At 38.8% G+C, this 12356-nt stretch overlaps 1 protein-coding gene across 5 annotated transcripts in view; it reads left to right on the forward strand.

The window, feature by feature from the left end:
- RASGEF1A (RasGEF domain family member 1A) overlaps positions 1–12060 on the forward strand; it is a 159678-nt gene extending 147618 nt beyond the window's left edge. For all 5 annotated transcript variants that reach the window (XM_050712056.1, XM_035542817.1, XM_035542826.2 and 2 more), the window contains 9 exons: positions 2628–2849; positions 3151–3225; positions 3428–3520; positions 5156–5258; positions 5554–5633; positions 6266–6457; positions 7954–8077; positions 8312–8384; positions 9403–12060. In XM_050712056.1, coding sequence (XP_050568013.1) covers positions 2628–2849; positions 3151–3225; positions 3428–3520; positions 5156–5258; positions 5554–5633; positions 6266–6457; positions 7954–8077; positions 8312–8384; positions 9403–9427 — 987 coding nt within the window. In that variant the 3' untranslated portion in view covers positions 9428–12060. The remainder of the gene's footprint in view (positions 1–2627; positions 2850–3150; positions 3226–3427; positions 3521–5155; positions 5259–5553; positions 5634–6265; positions 6458–7953; positions 8078–8311; positions 8385–9402) is intronic.
- Positions 12061–12356: the final 296 nt, after the last annotated feature.

The raw sequence follows: 12356 nt of genomic DNA on the forward strand, positions 1-12356 counted from the left end.
AGGAAGACACTTGTGTGCTGTTTTCATTGATTCGAGTACAGAGACAGCGAAGAATAACAGGTCTGACAGCACAGTGTGAATCAGTGATAGGACGCAACGCAATTAGGCGTTACCAGGTTGTCAAAAGGAAGTATGTCAGTTTTGTTACATCAGCAGAGCTGTTTACCTGGATGCTGCTATGAAAATGTCAGTGCCTTAGTAGGAGGGGAAAAGCAGATAGGATTATAAGGCGCCTTCTATTCCCTTTGTAAACAGGGCAGAGAGGTGTATGGTGGCAGAGATACTACTGTGAAAGGGGACTTGGCAAAATTGCAGAGGTTTTGTTTAGCATGTGTATCTTGGTATTTATTTTGTCCATTATTTTGATCTAGAAAGAAGTTGTGACCTTTCTTTCTCTTCCTCTTCCTCCCCACTCTTACATATGAATGAGTTGTCATTTGCGAGAAAACACATCTCGCAATGGCTCAGTGCTCTGATGTCTGAGGCTTCTGATGACATCTCTTAATTACAGCATCATAGTATTTATATCATAGTATTTATCCCCTTAGCAAGGCTACAAGTCAGGTTTGATCAGTGAAGAGATATGCCACATCTGACCCCTAGGAGATTTAATATGACACTGACAAAAAGCAGCTCTTGCTCTCAGTATTTGTTACCATCTTTCTGTCCTAAGAAATTACCCATGCCATGCTTCAGCAGGGGATTATGGCAACGGTTTAGATTTTTATTTTGTATTTTAAAGCTTTTCCAAATCCCCCTAGGACACTGTTCACATATATAAGATAGGAGTTAAATCAAGAACTGACACACAACAGTCACGTGCTTGTGCCAGTGATAGAAGGCTGCATAACAGATAGCTATAGCTACGGCCAGGACTAAGTACAAACATCTCACCTGAACTCAAACAAGGACGAGTTATTGTCAACTCACTGATGCTGGAAACCAAACTCAGAGTCATACCTCTCAGATAGCTGAAACTTTCACCTTTATTTTCCAAAGTTATAAGAAAATTTAGGACAAGATCACTAAGGAAAGGAAACTGCTAAAACTCTCAAAGAGCCTTTGTCTGAAAATTAAGATACCAATAAAATTACAATAGCTTAAGCAAGCCATGGTTTTTAATACCACTGCAGTTTCTTTGTACACCTTCAAATAATGTCTGATAGCCTCACCTACCCTCACATTTGATTCCCTGTGATCCGCATCTAGAAACGTAAGGGGGTAGGCATGGGTAAGTGAGGCACAGTGGCTTAAGTCAAGTGGTTCACAACAAAAAGCTCAGCATACTGGGGAGCAGAATTAGCTCTCTATTTTAGTCCCCCCACCAAGCTCCCTTGGCATTTCTAAGCACTTGTAGCACAATATCCGAAATGGCTCCAGCCAGCTGCTGTTCAGTGGTAATCTAGTTGCCTCATCAAGATGAGCTACACTGCCTTCAGCTTTTCATTTGATTCCACTTGGGAGTCAGATTATTGCCTTGTAAAGCAACATTCTGACACTATTATTGCTTAATTATAGCATGCGATATACAAGTATTTGGTAGTCATCGTCTCTCACATCTGCTGCATAATTTCAGTCATCACTGCACATTAGTGGCTTCTTTGAATGATCAGAGCCATTGCAGTTCTTTCTACTACATCCAGTTGACTGGTGGAAACCAACACAGTGTGCTGTAAACCAACAGTTAACCTTGTGGCTAACTTCAACAGAAATAATTTGCATGAAATCAAGAGAACAATAGCGTAGTGGAAAGGAGGACTGTCTCATAAAACTAGTTTTTTTGTTTTTTTGCCTTTTTTTTTTTCCCAGCAGCAGGGAGAGCAGAGTCAGAGAATTTGTATCGTTTCAAGTAGTAATCAGAGGGACTGAGGAATAGGAACTTGATCAAGGTAGCTCTTTGGAGTTGACCTCAGAGGGAAACATCTATAGGACAAAAAATCCATGGCAGAAAGAATTCAAATGCCTTAGTTGTCAAAAAAAAAAAAAAAAAAAAAAAAGACTGTGGATTGTATTTTTATTGGTTTACGAGTATAAGTGCTGGATCTGTAAGGACACAGAACCTGCACCTGGCAAATAGAAGGGCGTTTTAATTCTCCTAGAGCGTTTTAATTCTCCTAGAATCAAAGATATTGTGCTCTTACCTAGATCGTTGCATGCAGTGATTATTCAAAGCCACGCTATGGTATTTTATGGGTATGTTCCTGGATACAATGTACATTCCCTGGATTCTGTTGGGCTATGCGGTCTTACTTGGTCATCAGAGGGTCTGCTCGGAATGAGAAAGCTTTTGTCACTTGGTACACAGAGGATCCAAGAAGGCCTGTACAAGTAGCTCTGCCACCTTTCACTAAACTCACTTCTAAGCTGTTTACCCAAAGGCCTTTGAAATGGGGTACTAGTCAACAACTGCTGCAAGGAACAAACCAGCCAGGCAGTGAAACAGGGCTGCGAAGGCAGGCAGGCACAACATAGTTATGTGGTTGTGTAGGCTGTTCATTTGTCACAGGATGCCCAGCCCAGATAAGATGGAAGATAATGGATTTATTTTTCCCAGTCAAAAATTGTTTGGTGATGTGTCTGCAAGAATTAAAGGTTTTTAGCAATCATTGTTTCTGCCTTTTGCTTAGGAAAATGGCACAGTGAAAAAGATCATTAGCCAGATGACACAGAATCTCTTGATGGCCCTCTCCGCACGGAGCCAGTACCAGGAAATCAGAGAGAAATTCCGGCAACCTGTTACTGACAAGGGCACCATCCTCAAAAACAAGCCACAGTCAACTCAAAAGGACATCCTGAGCGTGTGCTGTGACCCTCTGATCTTGGCACAGCAGCTAACCCATATTGAACTGGTGAGACATCAATTTGTGTGAATTATTTCATTTTCCATTTACTAAATATTAATATACTCATCAATATGAATTTTGCTATAGGCTTCGCTGAAAGCCTCTGGTGTTCTAATCCAAAAATACAAAATGATGAACAAGAACAATAAGGTACACTCTGTAGAAATGTTGCATACTTATCAGTAAAGAAAGCTTAAGGAGATGAAAGTTACCAAAACAATCTCACACCTTTGGATTTATCGATGCATTTTTAATTGATCTCCCTGTCTGCCTGTACAGTGACAATCTCTCATCTCTCTGAACACAGGAACGGGTGAGCAACATTTACCCAGAGGATCTGATGCAGATTGTCAGCCACATGGACTCCCTAGATAATCACAAGGTACAGAGGGAAAAGAAGCTGTAAGTAGGATTTGAGTATACTCTGTGCAGAAAAGGCTGCCACTTTCTGATCTTTGTTAGGCTCATGCCTTAAGAAATATCCAGTAAGATTTCAATCAAGACATGAACGGAAGTTTATCCTTTGGTGTGTTGTCTTTATCATAATACAGGATAGGATTAATATGTGGCCTTTTCTCTTGCAGTGCCGAGGTGATGTTACCAAAACCTACAACTTGGAGGCCTATGACAACTGGTTCAATTGTCTCAGCATGCTGGTGGCTACAGAGATTTGTAGGGTGGGTACTAGTAGAAGATAATATAGAAAAATAATCCTGTCCTTAAGGACAAATGGCAGGCAGTGGTCTAATAGATTTAACCATGAGCATTCCAATTGAAGATAATTGCATTATTTAAGCATTAAATTATTTGCGTGCTTATGTGATTAACAGCTCACAGCTACATTTGGCTTTGCATATATTCTCTGGTTTTGTGTAGCTTCTGTAGTAACATTAGTCATGCCGTGAAATGGAAGTTGTGTGGCATTTCAGTTGGGAGTTGTTTTTCTTAAATACATCCATAAAGTGTTAAGGTACTCACTATTGAAGCACAGAATTACTGATAAACTGCTCTCCTTCCACTGTATTTAGAGATCATTACCACAGCCATACGTACAGTTTTGTTGTAGAAGAAAAAAGAAATAAGGAATAAACTTCTTCAGAAGTATAGAAGGAGAAAAGTTAAAAAAAAAAAAAAAAGAATAGCCTTAGTAGAGGCTAAAAGTAACTTCTGTCATACAACTAGCAATGAAATGGAAGATACCACTCCAGAAACCCTTTCTGCATGTGTAAACTGTCTTTTGAGATTACTAGTAATATGTACCAATTCTATCAAATGGTACATTTCCTCTTTATTCCCACACATTTGGCAACCTCGTGGTGGAAACCCAGATGCCCACAGCAGCTTCATGCTGTCCCGTTTTATCAACCCTAGCATCTTAAGATTTCCTGCTCTCACAGAACTTATTACAAAACATACTAAGTCATCTTCTTCTAGAACTGGCTGATATAACTAATACATTTATTAAAACAACCACACAAAAGGTTTCAGCATACTGAGGGCTAAGCTAACTTGTTGACTACCAAACCATTTTCTTCTGAGAGATCCCTGGTGAGGCAGTCTGCAGTCACCACTCAGAACCCATTTTGGATAAGCCAGACAAAACTTCTAGATGCAAAACATGGGAATGAACGACTGATCTAGGCAAAAACAAATAAAACTGATGGATTTCTGAAACAAAGTTTGGAGACGATGCTATATATTAATTTTGCTTCACTAATTATAAAAGCAAATCTGCAAAGCAGATGTCCAGTATCACTGCTAGATCCTTCGCATGTTTGCATGGATGAGGATAACGTATATTCACGTATCCCTATCTGCTATTAACAAGTCATTTAAGAGTATGCAGAGCATAATGTGAAAATCAGAACATGGCAATTACTCTTTACTCACATCCAGGTTACATGTCCCACTCTCAAGTCCCTCCACTACTTCTCCCCTTCTCTTTCTTTTTTTTTCCCCCCTGTAGTCTTCTTTCTGATAGCCACTTCATGTTTTCTCCCTTTTCCAGTAACAAGAAGTTGCTTGAAAGTGTCTGACTTGATCATACAAGTTCCCTAAGACACTGAACTTCATGTATAAACAAGAAGTTACACTCCCCCACAACTGAGCAGATAATTGATAGCAGCCCCAAATACTGCTTTTTTTTAAAAAAATAGATCTGAACAAAATATGCTCAGGCCTTCATAATCAGATTGCTTAACTGGATAACATCTTGAAATGTCCCTTCAATCATCTTATAATAATGCCTTTAACTGAACATCCTATTCAAAGTTCAGGCCACCCCTTCCCTCTTAACAATCTTTTTTTTTCAGGTTGTAAAGAAAAAGCAGCGTACGAGAATGGTGGAATTCTTCATTGATGTGGCAAGAGAGTGCTTCAATATCGGAAACTTCAACTCAATGATGGCTATTATCTGTGAGTATTCTCAACACAGATGACAAAAGGTACTTCATTTCACAACCTGACTGGCAAGACTGTGCTCATACTTGCCTTAAGTTGGCTGACCACATCAGCACTTCTACAGCAGCAGCGTGTTCCAGTGACAGATTAACGTGTGGGTGGGCAGCATTAGCTACCACTTGTGGCTGTCAAGCTGAACTGCCTTCCAAAGCATAAGCATGGTGCTGAGATACAAGCAGAGAGTTGCATTAGCCCTGTGTTTTTTCAGCTCAGTTGTTTCTGTTTTGGTCTTCTCTTTCTCTCTATTTAGCTGGCATGAACTTGAGTCCTGTGGCACGGCTAAAGAAAACTTGGTCAAAGGTCAAAACAGCCAAATTTGATGTTTTAGAGGTATGTATAAGGTTCAGACTTTATTTAGAAATCCATCAAATAGTAATTCCACAGCAGATGTTGGGAAGAATCAAAGTCAGAGATCACAGACACCTGTCAGTGGTCACCAGTAATATAAATATCAGGCAGAGCATTTCCCAGATTTCAAAATGCCTTCTTGCCTGAGAAGAAGAGCTAATACAGGTTTTCTGTAGGCTGTTTCTTCATTCCATATCTTTATTCCAATTCAACATCACGGTACTTTTCACCCTTCATGCAAGTAAATGCCTTTTTACTAACCATAAAACTGATTAGAGTGCGCCATCTAGTGGCGAACTGAATCAAAACACAACTGAAAGCAAAGACTGGTGACAGCAAGTTGGAATTTTTTTCTTCCCCCAATAGTCATTTATTATTTCCTTTCAACCTCCCATTAGCTGTTGAAAGAAAGTATAGATGTAAAGCCAGTGCAGAACCATCCTTTCAAGCAAGACAGGAATTAGATAAACCCTGAACCAACCTGATCAGTGTAAAGTACTCTATCTTGACAGTTTAAAATGGTGCTGAGATATTCAATATACTATATACTCTCTGATAAGATCACCGTTTAAAATGTTTTAAAAATGTGCATTACATGATTACCTTCCTCCCAGCACCACATGGATCCTTCCAGCAACTTTTGTAATTACCGCACAGCCCTGCAAGGAGCAGCACAGCGATCTCAGACTGCCAACAGCAATCGAGAGAAAATAGTCATCCCAGTTTTCAATCTGTTTATTAAAGATATCTACTTTCTGCACAAAATACATACGAACCGCTTACCCAATGGACAGATAAACTTCAAGGTAGGGCTTCAATTTGTTCAAACTGTAATGCTAGTTAAACATTGTACATTACAAACATTTGCCACTTTTAAACTTTAACTTGTTATATTGCTGAGTCCCTTAGATTCTTCAGCATTGCTGTAATTTGGCAAAGTGATATCGTTATCTAGGGGAAGCAATTTTAATGTCTCAATACCATGTTTTTGTGAAAGATAGTGCTTTTGCAATTGACATGTATATGTTATATATCCAGCAGATCCACACACAACTATGCATACTGAAGAGAGTCCATAAATCTGCTGGAATGTAACTGCCTTCAGTTAAAAGATTACTTTAAAAGTATACTGAAATAGAGATTAATTCATACGTTTTATGTGAAATAGAACAAACTGACTGCAAACCATAAAATGTACATAAGCAGAACTGGGTGTAATAACATTAACTTGTAATGAAAACTGACGCGCGAAAGGACAGACAAGAAAATAAGAATTTCAGAAGCCATAACTCACGCTTTAAAGTTACTTAAATAAAAAATGAAATAGTCTTATACTAGCCCACTGGAAAGGGAAATCTCTTCAAGGAAGGTTGTACTCACGCAAACTTGAAAATTCAGTAAGAACCTGAAAACAAGTACTAGAATTTTCATGTACCAGCAATGATGGCGGACAAAGATTTGACACCTCAGCCCTGCTCCTGTCTTATGTTCAAAAGGGACTGGAAGACGTGTGTGTGTATGGGGGAGAAAAGTAAGCCCTTCTGTGGCAACAAGCCATTGTATCTGATCAAATTGTAATAGGTAAACTTCACCCTAAATCTTCAGGGTTGCTCTCATCAGGTTAGCTAGCTACGAATACCACACACAACCAGCTAATGGTATTTAGCAGGTCTTCGAAGGAATTTCTACTCTCTGAAGAAATGCATGCTTGACTCATAGTAGGTGAACGAAAGGGAATTCATGCCCTATTTTTTTTATAAGCTGACATACATTTATGTTGTAAAGATTCAGTTATTCAAAGATTCTGTTATTCAGAGTCATTTTCGAATTCAGAGCTAATTCGAAGGTGACAATACATGCTGCTACAGAGAAAAAAATGGCAGAAGAGTAATGATCTCGCAGAGTTGGTAAACATGAACGGTTTTCACATCACCAAGCATACCTTATTTGCAGCAATAGATGGAAACATTTGGCCACCTGGAGATACATGAAAGGGAACGGGGAAGGGGTAGCACTTACAACAGTATGTCCTCTAGTGTTACATGTCAGATTTGGAGGGGCGGAAAAAAGTCCAAAACTTTCAGAGCTGTATAAAGGTCACAGAAATTCCTTTTTTACATTGAGTTCCTGAATATGAAGGTTGAAAGGCTAACAAGGAAGAAAATGGAATAAGAGATACTCAGAGTAGAAGTGTGAATGAGAACAGTGAACGAGAACAAGGCTGAGAGGCCCTGAAATTATACAGAATAACTAGTATTTGAAAGAAAAATAATTGTAACATTCTTTTCATTACCTCATGCAGAAATTCTGGGAAATTTCAAGACAGATTCATGATTTCTTGACATGGAAGCAGGTCGAGTGTCCTTTTGAAAAGGATAAGAAGATCCAGAGTTATCTACTCACGGCACCCATTTACAGTGAAGAAGGTAAAATCCCTTATTGAACATGATAGTGAGTGTTCCAACTCAAAGTGCATAGACCATACAGATGAAAAAACATGCAAAAAAATTGATAAGCATGTATTACCACTTCCATGTTGGCTCCTGATGAGAATAAACCTCACAAATTAAGGCTTAGGTTGCACCTGCTATATAGCAATTGTGTGTATTTTTTTCAGTTACAGAACCCATTTATCTGATTATTCTTATTGTATTTACTAGCTCTGTTTATTGCATCCTTTGAGAGCGAAGGTCCAGAAAACCACATGGAAAAAGACAGCTGGAAAACACTCAGGTATGAAGCTTCCTTAGCACATGGGGCTTTTGCAGACATACACAGGCATGTGATTGCTTCGTATGCACTTTTGTGCACTCAACTCACAGTCTTCTCTGAGCCCTGAGCACACAGGTACAAAGCTGTCAGCTTCTTCCCTCCTGTTTGCAAACCCAACAAGTAGCACCATTATGACCTAAATGTAATTTTTTTCCTTCAAAATACAAATGTGGAAAAAATGCAGTAGGATTCACATACAGCTTTCCCAGCCAGTGCAGGCTACAGGATCACTGCTGAGACTATTAGAGAGAATATGCTTGGTTTAGACTATGAAATAGAGTTAGAGTATCCACATTCACAGCAGTTCTCAGACATGCTTTTCTCAGGGGGACAATTAAATAAAGATACCAAGAAGGTGCTATCATTTATCACACTTATGTCCTTACAGACGTTATAAAAAGATGAAATTTTATACAAACACTCTTATTAAGGTAGAAGTTCTCAATGACTCTTCCTCCCTCTTTTAGAGTGAGAAGCACCTATTCCACATACATGAGATCAGTTAATTCAGATGAGAGATTTAGACCTTTGCAAGTCATTACAGATTTAGATCTGAGGTAACTGTACCAGATAATGAATGAATGATGAATCCAGCATGTCCTGAGCTGCAGTCAAGCTACATCGTGACTGCATCATGAGTAGACAGCAATCCCAGAGTCTCCAAGGAAAGCCACGTGAACTTCACGCTTAAGACACCTGTGCTCTCTATGTACCTTGTGCTAAATCCAGGGCTGTTCTAAGCAATAGTATGTTATTTGTCTGAGTGCATCCTAAATGCTCGAAGGTTAAAGAGGTTATATTTTCATTTAAAGGCAGCATTATTATTGGAATTTAGAGTTAGGCCAGCTTATAGCAGTTGAAAAGTCTGTCCTTTGAAGAAAGGCTTCCAGCTACTGATGCAAGATAGTTCTATTGCCAACCTCTACCAAAACTATGAAAAATGTGGTTGTGATAGAAATTTTTTTATTACTTTTTCTAGGACAACTCTGCTTAATAGGGCCTGAGATTTTTGGATCCGATCTGCAGACTTTGAAGCACACAGAACGAATGTGTTTTTACAACCTGAAAGAATTGGACTGAGCTAAGAAAGACCTCACTGGCTGAGGTCTGTTTTGTATATACAGTACCTTTTATGAAATAAAATGTGGTAAATATTTCACATGTCAACCTTGAGGCACTTAAGTGAAGGATTTTGTTTTTTTATTTAAAAAGAAAGAAAAAAGGGCAGGGCCCTGTTCTCAGAGATGAAGTGTATTGCGGGAGGTGGGATCCCTGGGGAGATCTTATTCTATCAGCATCCAAATTTTTATTTTTTATTACTTCCGCCAAAATAAAACAAAATTAAAACACATCCCAGCTACAGCCAGTGTTCAGGTTACATACTCCACTGGACCAATAGCCTACAGAACACTCAGTACGTCTCTCTATCCTTGTGGTTTTCATTCAAATCAGCGAGACTGATCATACATGTGAGTGTTTGTAGAGCCAAGGCCTTAGACATCTGCAGTAAGCCTGTTCCTCTCCTACATCAGAAATAGTGCCTTACAAGGTACTGGTATTGTTTAGTGTACCTTCTATTACGCTGGATTGGAAGCAAAGAAAATAAAAATATGGATGTCTCAAAACCAGCTACAATGTACTTTTTAAATAAAACAGAGAATATGGCACATGAGGTAGAGTATACCTGCCTATAACATTGACGGTGCAGCAAACATATTTTTGTTACGTGACTTAAAGAGAAGGTGGGGTAACTGCTGGGGGATGTGCGTTTGTGTGCGCGTATGCGTGTGCATGTGTGAAGATGCACACTTCTAAGTTTTAATACTTCTGGGAACTATCCTTTAAATTCTGGCTGTCAGAATAGTTTGTGTTTTCCTTTTTAAAATCAGGGATTTTTTTTTTTATTTTTTTTTCTTTAAGAGAAGAATGTCTAACCTAGATTATCTCTGCAAAACAGGTTCATTGTGTCTTTCTGCAAACAATTTATGTAAAAAAAAAATCATACATGAATTAGGGAGAGGGAAGTATACTCAGATGTCCAATTTGAAACTAAGGCTGAAATTTCCAAAGAGTTCATCTCTACTGACTCGGGCATTTAAATCCCTTGGTTCCTTTGAAAATGCTAGCTTGGACTTCAAGACAATTAAAGCAGAGACCAACTTGCATCATAAATGTTTTTTAGTATTTTGCAAGCCATGATTAACAGTCTGGACCAGAACCCATTGAAATACATCAGAAAACAACATAAGAAATTGATCAAGCCTTTGAAGCCAGGTCAGAATCAGAGGTGATCTGTAAATCCACTGATGCTCAGCATTTCTAACTTCTCCTTTAAACTTTGATTTTACACCTAATTTAGCTATCCAAATGAGCATATGAGAAAGTTAAGATTCAAGCTATCCATTTCAGGAAAAAAATTGATACATTCCAGGATTTTCTGTCTCCCCTGACCACGAAGTTCAGAAAAAGAGAAAACAGGCTCAGATTTAGAACTATTTTGTTTAATGAACTATTAGCCATGAATATTTACTATACTTTCCAGTAACTGTTCTCCTAAGGCACAAGGGCCAGACATTTGGAAAGATAGTGACTTGAGCCAGACAGTTGTATCAGAATTTTTCTTCCAAAGAAAGCCCTCTGAAGTTTGCAGTGGTTTCAGCCTCTCTCATAGAACCTCGCCAAGGACCTCTGCGCAAGTTTCTTTAAAAACAATCAACTTCAAGTAGACAATTTGTATCCTACTCTGCCCTGTGTTGAAGCCGAGACAAGCCTCGCTGGACTGAGCATCAGGTTTATTCCAGTCCAGCAGACTATTCTTGCTGAGTGCCTACAACCTTGAGCAGCACCACTGTTGCACGTAGCATCAACATTCACTTCACAGAAATTGCTAGCTGTGTTGGCCCTGTAGTACAGTGAAATATTAAAGAGCCTTCCCTCTCTCCCTGTTCTCCCTCCTGCTCCCTGACAAATACTTAAAATCAGAACAGTAAGTTGGGGTAAGGGAGAGAGACAATCAACATTTTGCTATTCCCATAGCACTGAAATCAAAGAGAATCAAAAGCGAGTTAGGCCATGGAGAAGGAGGAAGAAGTGGAATACTAACTGTTAACAAGAACAGCCCAGAGAAGGAGACGGGATAATTCTTATGATCTGCTGCTATTTTTCCTGTGCTGAAGTACAGACCTTCAGCCCTGAACTAGAGTAAGAATATTTATACTGTATTATTACAGTGTTTTGCACTTTCAGAGATGTTCTAGCTAGTAACATTGTTGGACACTATAAAAGGGATTGTATATCAGCTTTGTTTATGTAACTGAGATTTAAAAGGGATGCTTAAAATTTAAGAAAAATATATATTTGAAATGCAATTTTAGAACACTTTCTGTATATGTATAAAAAAAAGCTTTCACATGAATGTGCACTTCACTGGTCAATCAGTCCTAGTATATACTTGAAATCAATGCAGTATCCACATTGGTTCCTTTTTATTTTTCTTCCCTCAGTTTGATACATTCTTTAAATTCTGTGTTTTGCTATTCTGAGCTGAAATGCTAAATATAAAGCTGTACCATAAAGCAGGATATTCCGTGTTTGACTGGATGTGCTTGCATTAATAAAAAAAGTTGCTTCAACCAGGCTTAACTTTTTCCATGGTTATTTTTCGCTTGCAAACCGACCAAACCACAAGCCTGTGGCTGAACGCAGTGAACCAACCATAGAAGATAATGAAGTTGCAATGAACCAACCGGTTTCTTAAGTTTAAATCCTGACTTAAAGCTGCATTATAAAATATTTAAATATCTTCCAGCAAAAGCTGAGCATGACACTAAGCCAACAACATGCTGCCAGTTCTGATGTGCTATCTCTGTGCTAGTATTACAGATTTGATGCAGAGCATCTGCTCTGGAATATTTGAGTACCTCAATGAATCTG

Source organism: Cygnus atratus, chromosome 7 (genome assembly GCF_013377495.2).
Source record: "Cygnus atratus isolate AKBS03 ecotype Queensland, Australia chromosome 7, CAtr_DNAZoo_HiC_assembly, whole genome shotgun sequence".
Taxonomy (NCBI): Eukaryota; Metazoa; Chordata; class Aves; order Anseriformes; family Anatidae; genus Cygnus; species Cygnus atratus.